Genomic DNA, 25379 nt, shown 5'->3' with positions numbered 1-25379 from the left:
GTTATGACATTGGCCAGAAATCTGACATGTACAGTATGATAGTAGTTTTCACAATCTAAGAGTAATCTTCCTATTAACTTCCAGTATAGTGAGAGTGGCTTCATCACAATGCTATGTCAGACCGGTTGTATTTCTTCCTGCGTGAACGGCAAGAGCTCAGATACACATGAAACATGAAATGACCCCGGGAATCTATTGAACATCTCTCAGAGATGCCCACAAATTATATAACATTCAAAATCTTTCTTTTACTTGAGCGAAGGCACCCCTTCTGATATGACCAAACGACCCTCAGTAACCCTTTAAACTCGTGGGAATTGGCCTATGAAAAATGCATACGCATGGTAGCAATTGAAAAGGAACAGTTTGGAGGTGGAGAAGTTATTAGACCAAGGTTGAGGACACTGCTGTTCACCTGATATAAGACTGAATCATTTAGATTTTTTGTGCATTTTATATTCTGTACTTTTCACTGTATTTGTTGATAACGAAATCTGAAAATACTCTTGATACATTCAGTAACATGATAAGAATATTCCTGAAGAATGTGGAGTAGATGCAACATAAGACCAAGGACTAACTGTGGGCACACACCTCTCCAAAGTGTGCACAGTTCCTTTTATGATTTCAACTATAAGATGCTTTTTTGAGCATTCCTAGCTGTGCTGTTGAGGGACTTGTAGTTGTTTTGTTTGAAACACAGCCCTCCATCCCCGTCATCACACCATTATTGTCAGGTGGGCATAATTAAAAAGCTTGTTCTTTTGCCAACATGACTAGCTCAGTTATAAAATACCATCGTAGTGTTAGGCTTTCACAGGGCAATTCAGAGAAACAGATTGTAATTTTGGTGTGCGTAGAAAGGAGTCATGCATGCATCCAGATGTTCCGTGGCAAATTTTCTTCACAATCGACAAATATGTGACTAACTGAGAAGCTCAATCTTGGGTAAGGGCGCATTCACACTGGCGACGCAGTCGCATGCAGAGCTGACGGAGGAGTATGTGCTATGTGTAGTTTGATGTGCGTTTAGCGCAATCTCATGCAAGCAAGACCCTACCCCTTCACCACTCCAACGCACCTTCCCATTTAAGTACATTGAGTTGGCGCTGTCATTTTACCCTGCGTTGCTCGTTGTGAACGCACCCTAACAATTCACTGGCGCCACCCCGGCTTAAGCACCTCGATCCAATCAACTGAGCCATGGGGTGAGGAACCTTGGTCAGTTGGTAACACTCTTGGCTCCATGCACGTGTGGCTCCCCGCTGGAGACAATGTTCAATCCCTGTGTGCTCCCTTCGGACTGTCTCTCCTCTCCCATCTCCCACTTAGTTTCACATTTATCTGTCAATAAAGCACTTAAAATACGTTAAGAGTGACTCTTCACCACCCCCCCCCCCAAACAAAGCGGAACGACGGGAACCTTGGTGTTCACATCAAGTTTAAAGGACAGACAAGCTTTCTCCTTGATATTTGCATGAGCATTTGCTTGCATTTCCCTGTCTACCCACGAACCTACGGCAAAATAACTTGCTGAAGTCGTATCTGCATCTGTAACATAGCTTTTCTGCGTCAATAACAATGGTGTTCGTTTACACTTATCTCCTTCCACTTCGCTGTTGTCTATCGCGGTACAAGTGGTGACTCCATGTTGACTCATTTAAAGGAGCAGTCCAGTGAAATGTGATTTTCCTGTTTTTGTATGAGGTCGAAATTAACAATGAAATTGTGAAAATTATGAGAATGCCCTTTTAGTGTAAGCTTTAATCATACTTTTTTTTGGCCCACAGCATGACAACACAATCTGATCTGATTATTCTGAACAATGACCAGTCATCTTTTATTTGCATATGTATCCTCCTACTTTGAAAGGGTACACATGGTACTCTCTAGAGCAGGGGTGTTCAATTCCAGTCCTCGAGGGCCTGATTGGTGTCAGTTTTGCCCCAGCTAGCACAGCTGACTCCAATAATCACCTAATCATGATCTTCAATGCAATTTGATTAATCAGCTGTGTTTGCTGGGGTGGAGAAAGTGTGACACCAATCAGGCCCTTGGGGTTGCCCAGTCCTGCTCTCGAGTCTAGACCAGGGGTATTCAACTCTTACCCTACGAGGTCCGGAGCCTGCTGTTTTTTTAAAAATTCTACCTGATAATTAATTGCACCCACCTAGTGTACCCTGTGGAACTGGCTTCATGGTCCAGAGTTGAGTTTGAGGGGTCTAGATGATCCTGTCTGCCAATCAGGGCTGGGTATGTAAGTGTATAAAAATTTGTATCAACATGCCCAAATCAAATTCTATTTGTCACATGCGCCGAATACAACGGGTGTAGTAGACCTTACAGTAGTGTACAGTGAAACACTGACTTACAAGCCCCTAACCAACAATGCAGTTAAGAAAAATATCAACAAAAAAACAAACAAGTAAATGGCAAAAGGAGGCTCATGGAAAAATGATAACTATATTTGGAGTTATTTTCATTAAATACACACAGTGCTCTATTAGACATACAGTGATGATTTTAAAAATACAATTAAAAAGACTGCATTGGGCCTTAATAAAATTGTTTTTTGTAGCGCACTTTTCATTAACACAGACATTTACAACACACTGTACATTAGCACCAACCTTAACCAGCTATTTGACCTTAACTGCATGTTTGAGCCATCACCAGCTTGTTCATAAAGTGATATAAAGCTTAGTTTATTTTTAAAAATCCACTCAGTTGTATTGTTTGTATGGTAGTGTTGTAGTTTCATTTATTCATGTAGGTAAGACTAACAGGAAAAGGAGATGGTAACCAGGGCCTTTGGAGTACCAACTATCCATCCATCATGATTTCCAAAGACGGTTTCAAACAATTACAAACGACGGTCTGTACTCTGACACTGTAGAACACTGCAACGGAAAACAGCTGAGATACGTAGCCGCTCCTCCCCCCCTACCTATGTTCCCCCACCTGGAGAGTGAAGACTTCCGTTCTCCAAACATGCCTTTGATTTGACCCCACCAGCTCCACGACTTGTGGCGGTGTGTTTATCGGCATTGTTATGTGTAGGTTTCTTCCCGTCTTATTAGATGGGTATCGTCTTAACCCCCATGGCTAACCCCATGGCCCCCTATGAGGGAGTGCCTGACAAAAGTACTTAGCTTGAAACACTGTGCTCTGGGTGCTTCCGTGGTGACAGGCGCCCACAGGCCCCAGCCCCTTTGGGTGCACGACTGGCTAACAATGGATGTTTGAATTCTTCCATAGTGGCAAAACAAGAGCCAGACAAACGAATGTTGTCTGTGTGTGAGGTCTCAGCCGTAAGCTGGGACAATTGATTCCAGAGTAGTAAAATTTAAATTAACATTGTAACACTTCTTTTTATAACACTGCTTTAATAAATATTTTACCCTATTTTATTCCAAGGATGTGATTTTTCTTGTTATGCTGACACCATTCTCTGTTTAGGCGTTATGGAGATTGAATTACCCCTAAACCAGTATAATATTGTTTCCTGTGCCATCCTGATCACATTCAGGTTGAATGTTTGTCAAGGTTAAAAGGGTTCAATGGTCTGCACACCTATATGTGAGCTTATGTAATAAAATAAAAAAATACATTTTACAAAGTTCAGTTCCAGAGCTTTGTAATGGTATATCTATATAATACATTACAATTGATGTAACATTGGGAAGCTATGCTGCGTTGAAAGTTTATACACTTGTAAACCCAGTTTTGAGGAAAAGCCCTTAGAAGATGTTTGCGGTGTTTTCACACTTGCTAGAGAGCTCTTCTTTGTTTACACCCATTTAGCATCGTTCACACCTTTAAGAAAACACTTTGAAGTTTGTAGAAATGTTAAAATAATGTAGGAGAATATAACACGATATGGTAGGAGAAAATCCAAAGAAAAACCAACCAGAATTTTTATCTTCTTAGAATGGCAAGTATAAAGACCCTCGCTTGAAAAACAAGAAAAAGGCGTTAATAGTGCTGTTTGCCCGTCTTGACGCCGTAGCCAGTATACACTTCCTCAAAATTGTCAGAATTAATAAGGGAACTCAAGAAATCTGTCATTATTTTTTACGTTTTTGCCGAGGTGGTCTTGGTTGCAACATTTTAAATCTAACTAAGATATTTGGTGCACTATTTCTCCAGTGAGAAAATGTGCATGAAAACAAGAATGACAACAAACACTTCATTGAAGAATCCCTACTGTTGACCAACCACTGACGAAGGGGGGTAGACTTCTGCTTCCGAACTTCGGGTTGCCTAGAGGAGAAATGTTGTGTGCGCGAACAGCTGGGGGAAAATAGACTAAAACAAACAAAGATGTCGTCATATATGCACAAACCGTTTCGGATGGTAAGCATACGGATGGATGCCTTTAGTCCACCCATCTTTTTAAGAATGCACATGTAAAACATGTGACTGTCTATGACTATATGCTAAACAGAGGAAGAGTGAGGTAGTGTAGAAAACAACCAAAATATAAGATTTAAAGTAGTAGCCTACAATAAGGAATAACTACATGTAAAAAATACACTTTATATAGTCCTTAGCCTTTAACCTGACTTTGGTGCAGGTCATGTTTTTCTTCACATTATTGTCTCTGGTAAACACACTCTGTATATGAAATGAAAATGTTTATTTGTTCGCATGACCAGGATACAGCAGGTGTAAACGGTACAGTGAAATGCTTACTTCCTCAACAGCGCAGTATCAATATAAAACATGTAAATGCTGTCAATATTAAAAAAAAATTGGGGGAAAGTGTCAATGCCAGTAGAGCGACAGAAGCCTGTGACATGTGGAGTTATAGACATGACCAACAAATCATGTCCATCCCCGCCATTCTCAACCAATCATGGCTAGCCAGGAAGGACCCTGTCTTTCTCCCTATATAGCGCAGCGCTTTCTCCTTGGTTAAACTAGGCTATTATAATTTAACGTTCATATTTACGGATCCCATACAAGTTTGTAATTAAGGGACATGGCATTTCTGCAACAACACCCCTGGATTCAATGCAATGCTTACAACTTGTCTAATCGTCTCTGCTAAGTGAAATGTTGATTTGTTTGTAAATCAGACCATGATCAAACTACCAGTTATCAAACTAAGACTGGGGGGGAAAGTATGCGAAGTAGGAACTAGCATAGTAGGGGTCATTTTTATACAGCCGTGGTAAGAAGAAACAATTAGTTGTAGGGTTATTGCTGTCGGAAGAGCTAGTGACCTAGCTGTGCATGCTTCTCTGTTTCGCATTGCTGTGTGAAATGCTAACCTGGCGCAAATAGACTTACGGTCCTTTGACCGTGTGTGTGTGTGTGTAACCTCTCTCTGCAGGTCCGGTGTAGGCGTGACGGGTGCCAAGCAGACCATGTTCTACGCCGAGGTGTCGGACGAGAACTGTGTGGGTGAGGGCGGCGGCGAGCCACAGGAGGGCGAGCTGATCGAGGTGGTCAAAGTGCCCCTCCACGAGGCCATGACCTTTGCCTATGATGAGAGCATCCCCAAGACCATGGGCGTCATCTTCAGTTTCATCTGGTTCCACAACAACATGTCGCCCAAGTACAAGATCTCCACCAACGTTTAACCCACCCAACACCTGTCCCCGTCCCTGCCCCCTTCAGCCTGAGGTGGAAGTTGCAGTTAACCACAGATCTGGGATCAATGACCCTAACCCCTAAGCCTAATCTATACAATTAGGGGGATGGAGAGAAAAATCTGACCCTTTGTCAGTGGTTAGGGACAACTTCAATCTACTCCCAATCCCTTCGCCTTTGCCCATATCCATATAAGTTGGCCCCAGGGCGACCGTTTTTTCTTGTTACTAACTGTTATTTTTCAGAGGTTTGTCTCATTCTTTTTATTTTTACTTGGTCTTTACTACTTTTCCTCTAAAACTTGCCATATGCTGATGACCAGCAGCACTTTTCGTTGTTAGTTTTCACTGTAAATGTATTACCTTTTCCTCACTGAGAGGTCCAGGGTGCAATCTCACGAAGATGGCTACATGGTAGCGCTCTCGTTCGGAGCTGCTCGTCTACCGTTGATTGGATCATGTTCCAGGAATGCAAAAATGTTGTTGCTTAGTCAGCGCCAGGGCTTATTACATACGATGGCCGTTGCTGAGTCTGTTTGATTACTGCAGCTGGTCCAGGCGCGCCTTGCTTACTTTCTTCACGATCTACTCCGCCTCGAAGCCAGTGTTTCCCAGTCTTGGAGCGGTGCCGATTTTATCCCAGCCCAGCACTAACATACCTGATTCCACTAATTATTATGGCTTGATGGTCAGTTGGGTTATTGCTGGGCTAAAACACAAATCTGCTCACCTTTTGGATCCACCAGGACCGGGATTGGGAAACACTTCTCTAAGCAATACTTGATAGCTGGTAGTTTGATCATGGTCTGATTTTAAAACAAATCAACATTTCAGTTAGCAGAGGCGATTAGATAAGTTGTAAGCATTGCATTGAATCCAGGGGTGTCACTACTGTGTGCTCCTACGAGGTCACATTAAATTGTACGTTCGATAGAGGCTTCTTTTAACTACCACGGGAATATGACCTACCTCTACACTGGGGAGATTTATTACAGCAACTAATGTTGTCACTATACCAGCACCACAATACTCAGTATCACAATACTCGAAAGTATTGTAATATCATGATTCTTCTGAGTATCATGATACTGAGCATTTTGATAACACTAGTAACCACTATATTATTAATTGTGAGAACCCTCTGGTGGACAATTGCTCTCACAATTATACGTGCGTGTTAGCAGGAAGGCTTCACCGATATTGCCCGAGATCAAGAGCGTTATGTATATCTCAGACATTGTTTTTGAGCAGGGTCAATGGGAGTTTTGTTTTAGGAAACTGAAAACCTAGCTTGTAACATGTAAGAGGAAGTTTAGCATGCTACTTGACCCAACTTCCTGGAACAGCACCCGGAGCCCTTAGCGCTGTGTTTTGTGATCTCCCTTGTTGTTTTGAACCTGACGGCAGGGGCGGAAGAGTTTTGTTGATACCAGCACCGTCTGTGAGGCTTGAAGTAAAATGGTTGCGCTTTTTAACCTGTGAATCTGAGAGACATGGCCCAACAGTTAGACAGACCCCTCTTTTCCCTATGCCTGTTTTGGCCAGACCTCTTCAAAACACCCCCATTTCCACAGAAATCAACAACAGCAGCTATCCAAGTTTATGGTGGTTTGAAACTAGGGTTGCAAAACAGGTTTTCACAGGTTTTTCAGATATCCCGGTTGGAGGATTCCCTCCTTGATGATTCCCTTCAGTTTTACTGGAAATCCTCCAACCGGGATTTCTGAAAACCCTGAGAATTTTGGGAATGGTTCTGGGATTTGCAACCCTATTTCGGACAGATGGAGCTTAAGACAACAATCAATCTCAAAAGCACTTGCTTAACATCTCAGGTCCAAACGGTTTCCCCCCTTGACGAGGTAACATTCAGGGATCACCATTCTGCACCATCTTAGCCATAGACTTTTTAACCATTGTGTATGGTGGTGATGTAGTAACATTTCTATATAGTTTTCAAATATTATGACCTGTTGAAGTCCTAAATGGTGAATTGACACATCTTCTCATGAAAAACCTTTCTTTTGGCAACATATTAGTGTGTGGATTCATGGCTCCTTCCACAATAAGTTGTTAAAAATCATTGAAGCGTTGGCAATATAAGAATCAAAACCAAATAGTTAGCAATTATAATTCAATTTCAGAATGATTTGAAAATATACTATTGGCTTGAAAATAACTATCTTGGCTTCCTAACCGAAGGCTTAACAGCAAGGTCTAGTAGTTAGTAGAATACGGAAACAGCAAGTTCTTAATACATAGTCGTTCACTTGTTTTGGACTTGTACAGCTAGCTACCTAGTTTAACTTTGATCACATTGGGTTAAGCTTTATCTGAATTGGCCTGTAATTGCATTCTGGGTGTCATCATTCCATAGCCACGTAAGTCTTAACGTAGCAGTTGATGTAACATCAAAATATTATACATGAGCTTTGTTTACATTTGTGGAAGACTGGCTCGGTTTCCCAGAGTTGTAAAAGAGGCCAGTTATATTTGTTTAGTGGCAATTCCATGATGACGGGTAACTCAGATTTTTCACTTTCAAATGTATACTTAACAAAAACCATTGATTTCAAAGTTTAACACAACTACTTTAAACAATTTCCACTGAACATTTTACAAAAACACATTTACAGGAAGAACTGTGCAGATACAAATTTTGGTAACCGAGTAAAACTGAGGGAGATTTTACTGTAATTCTTTTACCAAACTTTAATCTGCAGTTTTTCCTTTTTTTATGTACTGTGTAAATTAATCAAAGCAGTCATTGTGCATAGAGTTGTATGGTTTGTTAAACTTTGATATCAATAGTTTTTGTTTGGCATACATTGTAAAGTGAAAAATCTGAGACTCAGCGTAATTCCGTCACCATGGAATTGCCTTTATCTGATGTCTTCTCAGACAGAGAACCAGTTTACCACCAGAAAATAATGTATTTTTTTGCCCAGCCAGCTGGTTTGATGGTCCAACTGTTACAAGCCACAGTTTCTTTCGAATGAACAATTAATCTGTAAGGCTCTTACTGCACTGTTACATCAACCATACATTTCCTGACAGATTTGAGATGCAACTAATACACTCTAGTCCACTGCTATGTTCGCCGTGTGAGTAGCACAGCCGTTGTTCAAACTCAATATTTAGTCACGGTAACTCAACCTTGATCCATGTCGGTCAGAGCATTCCGGGTGTAGGAAAAGTTGTGGGGAAATCAGAGTAAAGCCCAGGTATATCAAGTTGAAATGAGTGACCTCTCTAATAATGGTGTGTGGATAGATGGAGTATATCAGTAATGATGATGCTGTTAGATAGCAAGGTAAACTGTTAAATAGTTTTAACCAGGCGTGTTTGCCTTACCATAACATTGTAAAGGGGGGGGGGGGGACTTGATCAAAGTCCTATTGACCTCAAAAGGACTTGACTGCGGTCTTCCATAGCCAAGGTGGGCCCTTTCCCCTGAGCATGTAGTTTTCCCAAATTATTCTTCCTCTATTTGGAATCATTCGTCAATCAAGTATCAGGATTGCATGGTTTTTGCTGGAATGGCTAGAATTGATTTTAGAGGGAAAAAAAGATGACCCTATACTCATGCTAGTTAGCTAGATAGTTTTACAGTTTATACAAATAGCAGAACAGACACATTTTTCTTTCGCTCTTGAAGGCTTTAACATGTATGAGTTTTGTTCTTCCTTTGCGCCGCTGATTGAATCATGGTAAGTATTTCTAAAGTGAAATTGGGTTAGGCTTCGAAGGCTAAAAGTGTTATCAGGGAACTATTGTAACTTAGTTGTCTTAACCATTACAGTTTCTCCCGTAAAGATGGAGTCCACTGTAGGGGAAACGATGTCCGCCACTGTCCGCTCCATGGACGTTGTTATTGTTTTGTTGCCTAAGTGGAGGTGAGGAGCGTTGCCCCAACGTGGTTTAAAAAAAATGCAGTACATATTCTGATGTTCTATCGTGCGTGCAATGATGTCCGGAGGGGAAAAACAGTGTTCGTTGTTTGCAGTGACTTGTTGTTGTAATATCAAAAACGGACGTGACTGTTTAACCATTAAGGAGTCCAGCTTTAAATCTATAACCCCAGACTTGAACACACTGTCCCCTCTGCCTTTGTTCCTATGAGACAATCTTTTATTTGATGTCTGCCTTCATTCAAATCCAGATGAGTTAGATTTTGGTAGATTCATTGACCATGCATTGTCCCTGCTAAGACAAAATCTTAACTGAGAACTCCACCAAAAGTTGTTGGCGCTTACCTCCTACCTTTTGGATGGTCTTGATTTGTACAGCTGTAACTCATGTGTTTAAGGACTGATACTCTGTATAAGTTTACATAGCAGTACATTGGTGCCTTATGTCATAAGGTATCAAACCCTTTCACTGGCCCAATCTGTAATTTTAACAGCCTAGTCACTTTGTTTGGAAAAGTGAGGGATGGGGCTTCGAAGTAACCCCTCTGAAATTCATAGACTGACCTACAGATGCATGGAGCGACAGTCAGTGAGAGGAACATGATCATTATAGGAAATATTTTGTAGCTATGCATTGTTTACGACAAAGATGATACATCATGGATTAATAAATTGTAGATTTGGGGTTATGATGGAGTAAGACAGTTGTACCAAGTTGGGTACATATCATTAATCGAAGTGACCATTGAAAGACAGAACATACAGATTGCGCCTTTAACTGAAACCTATAAGCCATCAACAGTTTTTTGGTGAAGAGTCCAAATTTCTTAAAAACATTGCCAGCACTGATGGTCTCTCAATCATGTCAATGCTGGATACTACCATAATAACACCATGCGACGATTATACCTCCATCACCGTGTGGCAAGTAGGCATGTCACGCTGCATCATTGTAGCGCATACAGCATCGATGGCCTATGTGAAGAAGAAAAAACAACAACAAAAATCTGCATTTCGCGCGTGCTGGCATGCCCGTAAGGCACTAACATATCAAACGTTCCATGAATATCGGAAGTGTCAATTTCGGTGGAGTTCTCTTTGGGATAGAATGCATCTTATATCTCCCTTTCAATACATACTTGTTTGATACCACTTTTTGGGTACTCTGTCTTGAAATTGCAACTGCAACCTTTTTTTTTCCCAACGGTACCTTTCTGAGAGCATGGAATATTGTTTTGTGATAGATGAGAGCAAGACAAAAAATACATATATTTTTCATTTTATTTGACAATTCAAATGCTTGACGAGTATTTTCAGTATCCATTACAAGCAACGAGGTTGTGACAATATCAGTTGTTGCTTAAGTTCTCAAGAGGGGTTTAAATTGTAATTTCTATTTAACGGCCCTGATTTATTTTAGTTTATGCATTTATTGTCGGTTATACTGCAAAGCAATTTGTTCAATTGTGAATTTTTTTGTGTGTCTTACACGGAATTAGTGTTTTCTTTGAATTTATTCTCTGAGAAATTATATCGACAAAGTTAAGTCAATGTTTCTTATCAGAGTTTTTCTGCTTTATTTGGAGTGAATTCATTGTGGTCCGTGTTGTTTGAGTAATATTTCATGTTTTATATGTTTAACTTGATTTCGTAATTGTTCTTTTTAAAATATTTCACAATTTCAAAAAACCTACTTATGGCACTTGGTGCAAATATATATATTTAAATATTATATTTTGCATGTGCACTAACTGTTTCATTGAACTGCATTAAGTGTAAATAAAAGAGGGTTGATGCCTAAATCATGTATTTTTTTTCAATTGTCCTTTAATTTCTCTGGCTAACTGTATGAGACCTTCAAGAGAACTCTTTCCACAACTCTTTACAACAGTAACATGCACTAGAAGCAAACTGTAAAAAATCCCACACAACATCCTTCCACCCGCACCTATCCTTCCACCGCGTATTGCTGAACAGAGAAGCCAGCAAAAGTGAATGACTATGGTATAACATCAGTATGACGAGTGTATGTTGTAACTAGAGTATGGTAGAGGATGACATGAGTATGCTAGAGTATGGTTATAACATGAGTATGGTAGAAGTATCTCTGATATATTTTAAAAAATTCAACCACGAGGACCAAGGCACTGTTATATTAATCGTGGTGGAATGTTCAATGGAACGGAATATTCTAAACTTAAGGGTGCGTTGGTTGTCCTTGTTTTTTTTAATTTAATGATCAATAACCAAAGCACCTTAAATCTACATTTTGCCAATTTACTATTGTACCCTGTAGCACTTCACAGCCTTCTTTTTGATAAACACAAAAAGGTGTTTGAGTTTTTTGCCCCATTTCCACACCCAAGGAGAGAGAAATGATAGAAGGTCCAGTAGGAGACAAGTGCTCTGATCAGGTGAATTTTCTTTCTCTCACTCCTTGGCTCTTGAACACTCACATAGATTCATACAATACTGAATTGCACGCTGTGTCTTGTGTGGGGGGAGGGGAGGGGGAGGTGTAGTAAAGTGCTCTTGGTCGCTCACATGTCCAATGCTAAATATTTGACACCAGTGGAGTGAAGTGTAATTGTCATGGCAATATTTGTGTTGGTATTTTCTTTTGAAGGTGGAATTGTAATCATTAGACAAAGTCATGCATACCCTTTTGAGGAGAGTGGACTCGATTAGGGTGGGGGGGTAGTTCAAGTGAACGCATCAGCTAACCAAGTGCAACCTCTCTGCCCTCACGGCAACTGCACATCACAAGTCTAACAACAACAGTTGGGTCTGGGGTGAGAGGTAGAGATTAGTTATGGTGTAGTAAATGTTGGGCAGTCCTCTCTGGTTCGACAATTACATTGAACTTTATTCCAGTTCTATATTGGGGAAACTAGTGATTTTGATGTTGCTGTATGCAATACAGAGAGAACTCTGCTGCAGCTCCCTGTAATGACCTCTTCTCAGTGGTACAGTGACAAACATTTTGACTATATTAGCCCACACAGCTACACGGATGCACTTTCATGCTGATATGAAGCCCTCTTCCTAAATATTTGGTCACATGATTAATTTTGTGTATGGTTTCCTAGAAACAAGAGGCGGCTCAACTTACCCCACTCTCCCCTACTCCACAAACAAAGTCGAAGGCTCTGTCGAATCAATGGAGAAATGTCAGACAGTCACACAAAGAACGCCAAACCCTGGTCGCACGCTGGCCACCATCCGAGCACGTACCAGAGGGGGGAAAGTTGAAATGCAAGTCCCACTTTTTAGCCCCTGCTAATGAATTAATAATGACCCTCCCCCAACCTCTTTCTCCCACCATGCACTTTGTGTTGCCGGTGTGGAAAGATAACTACATTGTGGTCCCGACACTTTCATGTTGAAATTGGACACCGGGCCGTAACAGGCCTCCTTACTGTGTTTGTCCCAGATAGGCCATCTGTGTTGGCGGTGGCCATAGCAGGCAGGTTCCCTCCTCATTCTGGGTGAACTTCCAGGTGCAACCAAGCCAGCCTCTTTGAAGCGAAGCGCTGCTTTGTGTCCACCTCTGGAATTATGAGGCTGGGAGGACAAAAGGCATGGCATGGGCGACAACCAATATGATTCCAGCGCACTACACTGTCCACCTGTATGCAAATGAGATACTTGGCCCGGCCAGTGAGGGGAGAAGCAACTGGAGAAGCCTTGTAAACTTAGTATGTTGGGGCCAACCCCAAGAGGAACCAGTTGGCTCAGGGGTGAAGTTTCCTCTAGGATCAGCTTCCCCGCCCCTCCCCAAATCCTAACCTTAACCATTAGTGTGGGAAATGCAAAACCGATCCCAGATCAGTGTCTGGGGGAGAGTTCACCCTAAACCGGGGATCATCAACTAGATTCAGGGGGACAATGTTTTTCGTGAGCGGATGGTCAGGGGGCTGGAACATAATTACAAATAATTTGTAGACAGTAAATTGACCGCAAGAAGCCAAAACATATATCATATTTGACGAAAACATAATTTCAAACCTTGCTTACATTTGTATATGATCACATACACCAGGCAGTTTCCATATTTCCTTTGACATCCATAAGGGCAAGTGAATAAGTGCAGGGAGACAATATATTATTGTGACGCAACCAAGTGTTCATCATAGAGAAGGGCTGAATGCATGTCTTATAGCATCTCAAAATGCCCCTATCTGTGTGGACCATAACATGTCGTTTAGACAGACCTATTTATCCAAGGTGACTTACAGACGTGAATAAGCATTTTTGTATGTCCCAAAAAAGACAAAAGTACAAAATAAAATCACCAGTTGGGGTACCTGCCCTACATCAACCACTCATTGGAGTGAGGTGAGGCAGTTTAGGATTCAGTTATATTTCTGAATACATTGCAGGAAGTTAAAATGTTATCATTTTTATTCTTTAAATCCTGATTCAGATATATTTTCATGTTCCATGTGGATTTAAAATGATATGCAATAACCCCCAGATTTTGTTGGATTGACACAATTCTTCACATTGGATCAAAAACACCTGCTCCATGCTTTTACTATCTAGAAAATCCAACAATTTTGTATTTTTTTGTTGTATTTTTCAACCCTTTTTTTCTCCCCAATTTCGTGGTATCCAATTGGTAGTAGTTACAGTCTTGTCTCATCGCTGCAACTCCCGTACGGACTCGGGAGAGGCGAAGGTCGAGAGCCATGCGTCCTCCGAAACACAACCCAACCAAGCCGCACTGCTTCTTGACACAATGCCCATCCAACCCGGAAGCCAGCTGCACCAATGTGTCGGAGGAAACACCGTACACCTGGCTACCGTGTCAGCGTGCACTGCGCCCGGCCCGCCACAGGAGTCGCTAATGCGTGATGAGACAAGGATATCCCTGCCGGCCAAACCCTCCCTAACCCGGACGACGCTGGGCCAATGGTGCGCCGCACCATGGGCCTCCCAGTCGCAGCCGGCTGCGACAGAGCCTGGGCTCGAACCCAGAATCTCTAGTGGCACAGCTAGCACTGCGATGCAGTGCCTTAGACCACTGCCCCGCTCGGGAGGCCCAAATCCAACAAATTCTTGCCTCTTAATTTTGGTGTGCCACAAAAAGATTTGAGCAATAGTTGTATCAGGCACTAAAATTAGAGACTACCATGACTACCTATATTCCAGAGCACAGATATTATCTTCTCCGCTGCCCAGGGTTCAAAAAGTGTTTGTTTACTTTCGAATGCTTTGAGCTTTGATTCAGCCTGCCTGGAGTGCCAGATGAGCAGGGTTGCACTCTTGGCACTATTTCAATGGTTCAATCACTCCAGCCAAGTTCAATCAAGCTCAGCTAACCTATTTGAAAGAAAAAAAATACTATTTCACTACTGTCTGTCAAATACCGAACACAATATACCAGATGGATACCCACTTTTATTACAAATGCTGATATGGTGTCGGACCAGAACCAGCTGCAAGCTACCAACCTATATCCCTCTTTAACGCTGACATCATGTTTGGTGACAAGGATTACCTGGCTTCTGATTTAGAATCTGGCAGAGCTTGGTTGACCTCGCGACCCCTATCTGGTACCTGGGGGTCTGCCATGCTTATCCCCTGCTGTGACGGCTCGTGGGCCCAAGTAAACCGTGCTGGACAATGGGATGATTTTGCGGGACAGTGTAGTTTACATTTTTGGCAGAAGATCTCAACAATGATTGGAGAAGTGTTTAACATCACCAGTACCACATTCTTATGATATACTGTACATTGCCTTCAGAAAGTATTCACACCCCTTGACTTTTTACACATTTATTGCGTTATTGCCTGAATTTTAAGTGAATTAAATTGAGATTGTGTCACAGGCCTACACACAATACTCCATAATGTGAAATTAGACTTTTTTTGTTATGCATTTTTACAAATTAATTAAAAATGAAAAGCTGAAATGTCTTGAGTCAATAAGTATTCAACCCCTTAATTATGGCAAGTGTAAATAAGTTCATGAGTCAAGATTTGCTTAACAAGTCACATAAGTTGCATGGACTCGTTTGATATGAATAATAATAGCGTTTGATATGTGAATGACTACCACATCTCTGTACCCCACACATACAATTATCTGTAAGGTCCCTCAGTCAAGCAGTGAATTTCAAACACCGATTCAACAACAGAGACCAGAGAGGTTTTCGAATGCCTCGCAAAGAAGGTCACCTATTGGTAGATGGGTAAATAAAAAAGCAGACATTGAATATCCCTTTGAGCATGGTGAAGTTATTAATTACACTTTGGAGGGTGTATCAATACACCCAGTCACTACAAAGATACAGGCGTCCTTCCTAACTCAGTTACCAGAGAGGAAGGAAACCGCTTAGGGATTTTGCCATGAGGCCAATTTTTTATTTATTTTTATTTTACCTTTATTTAACCAGGTAGGTCAGTTGAGAACAAGTTCTCATTTACAACTGCGACCTGGCCAAGATAAAGCAAAGTAGTGCGACAAAAAACAACAACACAGAGTTACACATGGGATAAACAGAAGTAAAGTCAATATCACAATAGAAAAATCTATATACAGTGTGTGCAATGGTGACTTTAAAACGGTTGCAGAGATTAATGAGAACATTGTAGTTACTCCACAATACTAACCTAAATGACAGAGTGAAAAGAAAGAAGCTTGTACAGAATGAAAAATATTCCAAAACATGCATCCTGTTTGCAATAAGGCACTAAAATTTGGCAAAGAAATTAACTTTATGTCCAGACTACAAAGTGTTATGTTTGAGGCAAATCCAACACATCACGGAGTAAAACTCTTCATATTTTCAAGCATGGTGGTGGCTGCATCATGTTATGGGTATGCTTGTCATCAGCAAGGACTAGGGAGTTTTTTAAATAAAAAGAAACGGAATAGAACGAAGCACCGGCACAATCTTAGAGGAAAACCTAGTTCAGTCTGCTTTCCAACAGACACTGGGAGACAAATTCACATTTCAGCAGGACAATAACCTAAAACACAAAGCCAAATATACACTGGAGTTGCTTACCAATATGACATTGAATGTTCTTCAGTGGCCTAGTTACAGTTTTGACTTAAATTGGCTAAGAAATCTATGGCAAAACCTGAAAATGGCTGCCTAGCAATGATCAACAACCAACTTGACAGGGCTTAAAGATGTTTGGAAAGAATAATGTGCATCAATTGTACAATCCAGGTGTGCAAATCTCTTAGAGACTTACCCAGAAAGACTCTCAGGCTGTAATCGCTGCCAAAGGTGATTATGAGACTGCACTTGTGAAGGTGGTAAATGACCTTTTAATGGCGTCAGACCGAGGCTCTGCATCTGTCCTCGTGCTACTAGACCTTAGTGCTGCCTTTGACACCATCGATCACCACATTCTTTTGGAGAGACTGGAAACCCAAATTGGTCTACACGGACAAGTTCTGGCCTGGTTTAGATCTTACCTGTCGGAAAGATATCAGTTTGTCTCTGTGAATGGTTTGTCCTCTGACAAATCAACTGTACATTTCGGTGTTCCTCAAGGTTCCGTTTTAGGACCACTATTGTTTTCACTATATATTTTACCTCTTGGGGATGTTATTCGAAAACATAATGTTAACTTTCACTGCTATGCGGATGACACACAGCTGTACATTTCAATGAAACATGGTGAAGCCCCAAAATTGCCCTCGCTAGAAGCCTGTGTTTCAGACATAAGGAAGTGGATGGCTGAAAACTTTCTACTTTTAAACTCGGACAAAACAGAGATGCTTGTTCTAGGTCCCAAGAAACAAAGAGATCTTCTGTTAAATCTGACAATTAATCTTGATGGTTGTAAAGTCGTCTCAAATAAAACTGTGAAGGACCTCGGCGTTACTCTTGACCCTGATCTCTCTTTTGACGAACATATCAAGACTGTTTCAAGGACAGCTTTTTTCCATCTACGTAACATTGCAAAAATCAGAAATTTTCTGTCCAAAAATGATGCAGAAAAATTAATCCATGCATTTGTTACTTCTAGGTTAGACTACTGCAATGCTCTACTTTCCGGCTACCCGGATAAAGCACTAAATAAACTTCAGTTAGTGCTAAATACGGCTGCTAGAATCCTGACTAGAACCAAGAAATTTGATCATATTACTCCAGTGCTAGCTTCCCTACACTGGCTTCCTGTTAAGGCAAGGGCTGATTTCAAGGTTTTACTGTTAACCTATAAAGCGTTACATGGGCTTGCTCCTACCTATCTTTCCGAGTTGGTCCTGCCGTACATACCTATACGTACGCTACGGTCACAAGACGCAGGCCTCCTAATTGTCCCTAGAATTTCTAAGCAAACAGCGGGAGGCAGGGCTTTCTCCTATAGATCTCCATTTTTATGGAACGGTCTGCCTACCCATGTGAGAGACGCAGACTCGGTCTCAACTTTTAAGTCTTTACTGAAGACTTATCTCTTCAGTAGGTCATATGATTGAGTGTAGTCTGGCCCAGGAGTGTGAAGGTGAACGGAAAGGCTCTGGAGCAACGAACCGCCCTTGCTGTCTCTGCCTGGCCGGTTCCCCTCTCTCCACTGGGATTCTCTGCCTCTAACCCTATTACAGGGGCTGAGTCACTGGCTTACTGGTACTCTTTCATGCCGTCCCTAGGAGGGGTGCGTCACTTGAGTGGGTTGAGTTACTGACGTGATCTTCCTGTCTGGGTTGGCGCCCCCCCTTGGTTTGTGCTGTGGTGGAGATCTTTGTGGGCTATACTCGGCCTTGTCTCAGGATTGTAAGTTGGTGGTTGAAGATATCCCTCTAGTGGTGCGGGGGCTGTGCTTTGGCAAAGTGGGTGGGGTTATATCCTTCCTGTTTGGCCCTGTCCGGGGGTATCTTCGGATGGGGCCACAGTGTCTCCTGACCGCTCCTGTCTCAGCCTCCAGTATTTATGCTGCAGTAGTTTATTTGTCGGGGGGCTAGGGTCAGTTGGTTATACCTGGAGTACTTCTCCTGTCTTATCCAGTGTCCTGTGTGAATTTAAGTATGCTCTCTCTAATTCTCTCGTTCTCTCTTTCTTTCTCTCTCTCTGAGAACCTGAGCCCTAGGACCATACGTCACGGCAAACCGGGCATGATGACTCCTTGCTGTCCCCAGTCCACCTGGCCTTGCTGCTGTTCCAGTTTCAACTGCTCTGCCTGCGGTTATGGAACCCCTACCTGTCCCAGACCTGCTGCTTTCAACTCTTAATGATCGGCTATGAAAAGCCAACTGACTTTTATTCCTGATTATTATTTGACCATGCTTGTCATTTATGAACATTTTGAAAATCTTGGCTCTCTCTAATTCTCTCCTTCTCTCTTTCTTTCTCTCTCTCGGAGGACCTGAGCCCTAGGACCATACGTCAGGACTACCGGGCATGATGACTCCTTGCTGTCCCCAGTCCGCCTGGCCTTGCTGCTATTCCAGTTTCAACTGTTCTGCCTGCGGTTACGGAACCCCTACCTGTCCCAGACCTGCTGTTTTCAACTCTTAATGATCGGCTATGAAAAGCCAACTGAAAATTATTCATGATTATTATTTGACCATGCTTGTCACTTATGAACATTTTGAACATCTTGGCATAGTTCTGTTATAATCTCCACCCGGCACAGCCAGAAGAGGACTGGCCACCCCTCATAGCCTGGTTCCTCTCTAGGTTTCTTCCTAGGTTTTGGCCTTTCTAGGGAGTTTTTCCTAGCCACCGTGCTTCTACACCTGCATTGCTTGCTGTTTGGGGTTTTAGGCTGGGTTTCTGTACAGCACTTCGAGATATTAGCTGATGTACGAAGGGCTATATAAAATAAACTTGATTGATATAATAGGTATTGACTCAGGGGCGTGAATGCTTATGTAAATGAGAGACTTCTGCGTTTCATTTTCAATACATTTGCTAATATTTCTAAAAACATGGTTTCACTTTGTCATTGTGGAGTATTGTGTGCAGATGGGTGAGAAAATAATATATTTAATCAATTATGAATTCAGGCTGTAACACAACAAAATGTGAAATCAGTCAAGGGGTATAAATACTTTCTGAAGGCAATGTATATCTTGTCATAAGCGCAACGTGATTGCAAAAGAGACAATTAAATTCAAATTAATGTGAAGTTTGAGTGAAATACAGGACAGATCAACTTAGTGGTGTTTTAATGTTGATAAAATGTGGGATGGTTTTGTTGGGGGACACAGGACAAAGGCCCAAAATGTGTGACTGTCCCGCACAAACCAGGACATGTGGTCACCCTAGTCCTATTATGGAGGAAGCGAGGGAAAGGAGGAGGGTGCATGGAAAAAAAGCATTCACTTATCATGGGATCCTGGGCCAAAGAGGTCTGTATGGTAGTAAAGTATAGGACCTGCAAACTCAGATGCTGCAACACTTCCCGCTAGGAAAAAACTGGTTGAATCAACATTGTTTCCATTTCATTTCAACCCCCAAAAAATCTTTGTGATGACATTGAGTCAACCTGAAAAACTGATTGGATTTGCAAAAAAGTAATCAATTTAATGGCATTTTGTGTTTTTTTCACCTAACCTTTAACCTAAATTCAATGAAACTGTGAAATGTTTTTTTGATTTCACATTGAATTCATGTTAGTTGAAAACTCAACCAAATGTACATCAAAATGAATGTTGAACTGACGTCTGTGCCCAGTGGGTTCCCTTTACCATGCATTGGTCATTGGTTATTGGTTTTTGTGAAGTCTTTATCTAGGCATTTTTATGCAAGGGGATTTGTAGATTTGTTTCCACATAGTCCAACTGTAATGTAGTCAATTTCAAACACACCCATTATTTCAGCTCTGTTCTTCTCCATGCCTCCATGAACCATTTTTGAACTTCAGAGAGGATGTGAGGGTTCACGACCGATTCAAAACAAAGTCAAGAGGAAGACAGGAGTAGTCGCCGCTTTTAGGTTGTCGCGGGATAGGATATCCTACGTGAGCAAATGTTTTTTTTCTGGTTTCAGGGAGGCAGCCAAAACATACCTAAGCAGTTTATTTCACTCTGTTCTCAGTCCTGGGGCTTTGGGCTCGAAGAGTTAATTTGCAGAATGTATATTCTTGCCCTCTGGAAACCCTTTTTGGCCAAAAATGTGGACCTTAGCAGTGTTAGGTTGAGAGAAACTGGGACCAAAATTATACATAGCACACATATGTTATTTGGTACCAGCCCACATACAGTATGTCATGACCACATATAATGTTGGATTTTCATTCACTTACTCATCAATGTAAAATATTATTTTCTCCCAAGCAATATTTGTCGGTATGTTCAGCCTATTATTTAATTCCATTATTTTACTTTTAGATTTGTGTGTATTGTTATGAATTGTTAGATATTACTGCACTGTTGGAGCTAGGAACACAAGAATTTCGCTACACCCGCATATTTAACATCTGCTAAATATGTGTATATGACCAATACAACTTGATTTGATTACTTGCCGAAAAATGTCTGTTGGTGGATCCGGTTGTGTGTTCCACATAATGGAAGAATCATGTACGTTCTATACATTACGTTTATATCTAGGGAAAAGGGAAAGGGGTATGACTGACCAGCAAACCCTTGTTGAATTAACTAATGAGTCAGTGTCAGGGTTATAAATTGGCTTGACATCCCTTTAGTCACTCCCTTCTATCCGTGACATCTTACTAGATGAGCCCAAAAGTCAACCAAATCCACCTGCACCAGAAAGCCTATTCTCTCTTAGGGTAGGAGAATCTGACTGCTTTGCTCTATTCCGTTTCAGCCCCATGCGATGCTTAACAAACATTAAATCGTCTGCTATGTAGTGCTTTGGCAACCATATTTAAAAATGCCTGAGGGGTTCTTGGGTATGAGCATTGTAAAATAGCGGGAAATAGCTGAATATTTTTGTTCAACTCAGTGGCCTTGTGGTTAGTGTTCGGCCTGACATTGGAAGGTTGGGAGTTCCAACACCAGTTGAGTTATACCAAAGACTAAAAATGGAACCTGATGCCTCTGCTCAGCACTCAGAAATAAGGAGATGGATTAGGGGTAAGGCCCTGCGACAGACTTGCGTCCTGTCCAGGGGATGTACTTGTATGCCTCATACTACAGAAACAGAATTGGAACACAGGCCTTATCTGAAAAGTCTGGTAAATGGGATATAAAGAACCTTGCTTTCACCTATCCAGTCACATGTAGAAGAGAAATCACTGTAAGGGAGGAAGGAAGGGATGAATAATATCCAAAGTACTGGAACTGGCCTCAATCTTAGACCCCTTTAGAGCAAAGCATGGAACAGGCCCCATCCAGCAGTAACCACTAGTCCCTGCCCCCTATATAGGCACTTGGTGTAATCTGAAAGTAATTGAATTTATACATTGGTTTAAGAATATCAGTAGCATAACGTTGGTATTCCATTGGCATTGTTTTTACAACTGCTACACTGCTAACGCCTAAAATCGTTAAAAAATCTAATTAAAATCTCCATTAATTTATGACCGGATCTCAGGAATAGGAATTTATATCCTGTGACCAGCGGAAAACTATCCAACCAACTGTGCAATTGCAGGCATATTGCTACAGCAACAACGTACACCTCTGCATCCCAACATGACAATATGAGTGCATGATGGTAAGGCAAGGACATTACAGAAAGGCAATCCAGCACACTATAAGATTTGAGATGTAATTTATTTATAATTTATTTGCAACTGTGGATTACAATATACCACATTTAATCATGACTGTTCGCCACAGACTTTTAGCATCAGGGCCATATTCATAAAGCGCCTCAGAGTAGGAGTGCTTTAGGATCAGGTCCCCCCTGTCCATGTAATCATATACATGGGTGGGTTGACAACGTCACCAACGTGTGGCTCACCAACAATTTCACAACCGCCCTCCCCCACCCTCTTTCCTCAATGATTAAAGATAAAAGAGAGTCGAAGCAAGAGGTCATACATTCAGGCAGGGGTGCTCTCTCAACTCTCAAAGGAAGAAACCATGAAAAATGGATGAGGAGAGAAATCCACTTTACCCCCCCCAACCCTAACCCTGGGAGGGAGGTCTACAAACCCCCCACAGTGCCCAACACCCCTCCTCCTCCAGCCCCCACCCCAACCTCATAATCCTCTTCTTCACCACTGCCCCCCACCCACCTCCTCATCTACACACACTTCCACCAGTGAGCCAATGCTGCTGCTGGGGCTATCTGGGCACTTATTTGCATCCCTATCTGATGACATGATGCCGCTGGACTGGTGAGAGGAGAGGGTCGTGCCCGGCGGGTGGGGGGAAGCCTTGTCTGGCACACACACAGCCTTTGTCAATCGTCTTCACGTACATACACACATGTGCATGCAAACACACACACTATCTCTCTCTCACACACACACACTCCAGGCTCCCTTTGAGGTGCTCGATAAGATGCTTGTGTGACTGAATGCAGACTGACGGTGGGGTGTTGAGAAACTTGTGCTATGACTCCTCTGTAGGAAGTGGTCACCTAAAGGGAGGTCAGGATTTCTCAAGCTGTGAGTGGATTGTTTGGCAAAGTGCCAGAACAAGCAATGGATGTCAGTGACGTTTGCCGAAGGAGGGTCTTTATTGCTTATTTCCTGTCAGACAAAAAATTAGAGGCCTTCGGTAAGTAACTCAATATCACGAAGTCACAAGTAACACACAGTATACTGCAAAAATTGAAGCACATTATCCACACTGGTAGCCTAATGCGCCGATATACGGAAGAGGGCGCTCTCAACTACATTAATTCAGCAAAGCCCACCGTCTGTGTGGGTCAATTTATGCTGTGATAAATCGATAAACTCGTTATTTTAGGCTATTTTAAAAACAATAGGTAAAGCCCATGCTTAGAGTAAAGTTAAATCAATGTTGTGGGCTATTTGCCGAAATTTTTTATTCACACAGAAGACATTCATTCAACATTTGAAAAGGGAACTTAGATTCACAACAATTAGTCTAGTGCAAATAAATTGCATATTGCCCGTTGTAAATTGGCTGTGAGCGGCGGAATTAAGACGTAGGCCTACCCTGATAATACAATTGCAAACCTACAGCCAAAACCACGGTGGGCATATTATCCTGTATTTGGATATATTTCTCAAATGTTGTATTTAAATAACCTGTAACCTGATAGACATAGCCTATCACACACAATCGGTCTGTCTATGCGGCTTCTCAGTTCTCATTTACCCAAGCCATGTAATTCAAGGTTTTTGGAAATACTCCGCCCCCGGTGCCTTTGGTTGGCTCAGGGACGGCTCTTGCCAATTGCAAGCATTCGGATTTGTGAGTGGTTTGTTGAACTGCCAATCAAAAAGACATCCTCAGGCGGGCTGTAGCTGGGAAACATATCAGTTGCTGTGGAGTGATTTGACGGAGGTTCTTGTGGCTGGACCATCACAACGCTGCGTCGGCTGCCTGCTACACACGCATGTAGGCTAATATTTCGGTGAATTTTGGAAATATACGAGGAAAAAAGCACGCTGTGAATTTTGCATGTCAGGAGCGGAGAACTGTGTCGCCGGTCAACGGCTCTTTTCCGTTTTGGATCGCCTTTTCCCTATGATATACTAATTATTCGCAGGCATGTGGAATTGTACAAGGATTACGAATTGCCTCTCAATACTGTGCCTCCTATTGACGATATGGACGGAGGTAAGAGGGCTGTTGTCAAATATTACGCCAAATAAATGTTGATTTATAAACAATCGTTGTCAAAAGTTAGTGGGCGTGGGCCTATTTATTTGCCTATTCAGATATTAATCGATAATTAAATTACGCAGCCGTCAATTGAATCATGTGATCATGCATTGTAACCATGACGAGGTTGAAGTGTGAGGAATTGTTACTCTCCATTTTGCTGTCATGCACTTGTCATTTGGCTATATTTTAAATAGCCTAACGTTACATGTTCTAAGTTTCATTGCAGTTAATTGTTTCTAACGATATTAGCAAAGGATCCTCATGCATAGGCTACTACACAGATGCACTACTAGCCAATGCATTTTCTTGGAAAGAAAGGCCTATTTTTGTAGGTTAATGACAGAACATGTTGTGCCAAAGGTAGGCTACATGAGTAAACACATTGTAAGATTATTGACCCAATTATCCCCCACCTATTAATTACTTGGTAAACAAGCTTATCAAACTCGGGGGATACTAACGTTATAAGGACACAACTGACGCATAAACCGACTAGCCAAAACGTGAAACGGAGCTTTACTTTAAACCTGACCCTAACTCTAACATAATTGTAATATATTCTGAAATTAAATATCGGTTTGGGCGTCAGGCGTGTCCTTATAGCCTTTCCATCAAATTCCCGGTGGTCGCGTGCACCACTATCGGTTTACGCACGCATATAGTAACCCGACCAAACACAGAATTTTCAGTAATTTTCTATTTTAATTTTATTTTTAGGTGTCCAAGTGCTCTGGCTATTTTGAGCTGCAACTGATTACTGTTCAGAATGTGAACGGTGAGTTGTCGGACGGGGAATGCTGCGACGGCACAAGGAACTCACAGGATCTGCGCTGTAGTCGGGACGAGTGTGATACTTACTTAAAAATTTGCTTAAAGGAGTACCAAACCGAGGTCCTAACCACTGGCTCTTGCACCTACGGAGTTGGATCTACACACGTTCTTGGTGGAAATATATTTTCTTTTAAGAACACGAAGAATAACCAAAACAAAATCAACGATGCTGGCAAGGTTCTTATCTCTTTTCAGTACGCATGGCCGGTAAGTGTACATCTTTCCTAATCAATCCACCACCATTAAATGTTTTAATAAGCCATAGTGTATTTTAGGATAATCCAATGTTTTATTGGATATTTGTCAGTGCCATACACAGTTGTATATGTCACTATCAGGCACTGGATAGGGTTCGTGTCG

General features: G+C 41.8%; 2 protein-coding genes across 2 annotated transcripts in view; both read left to right on the top strand.

Annotated features, from left to right (window-relative positions):
- The window catches only part of nudt14 (nudix (nucleoside diphosphate linked moiety X)-type motif 14), a 74802-nt gene extending 66586 nt beyond the window's left edge, over positions 1–8216 (top strand). Inside the window, exon 5 of the mRNA XM_038968798.1 lies at positions 5339–8216. Coding sequence (XP_038824726.1) covers positions 5339–5588 — 250 coding nt within the window. The 3' untranslated portion in view covers positions 5589–8216. The remainder of the gene's footprint in view (positions 1–5338) is intronic.
- A 15692-nt stretch (positions 8217–23908) lies between these two features.
- Positions 23909–25379, top strand: part of jag2b (jagged canonical Notch ligand 2b) — a 103300-nt gene continuing 101829 nt past the window's right edge. The window contains exons 1-2 of the mRNA XM_038968715.1: positions 23909–24140; positions 24906–25226. Of these exons, the coding sequence (XP_038824643.1) occupies positions 24072–24140; positions 24906–25226 (390 nt within the window). The 5' untranslated portion in view covers positions 23909–24071. The remainder of the gene's footprint in view (positions 24141–24905; positions 25227–25379) is intronic.

Source organism: Salvelinus namaycush, chromosome 29 (genome assembly GCF_016432855.1).
Source record: "Salvelinus namaycush isolate Seneca chromosome 29, SaNama_1.0, whole genome shotgun sequence".
Lineage (NCBI taxonomy): Eukaryota > Metazoa > Chordata > Actinopteri > Salmoniformes > Salmonidae > Salvelinus > Salvelinus namaycush.
This window is presented reverse-complemented; position numbering and strand designations above follow the sequence as displayed.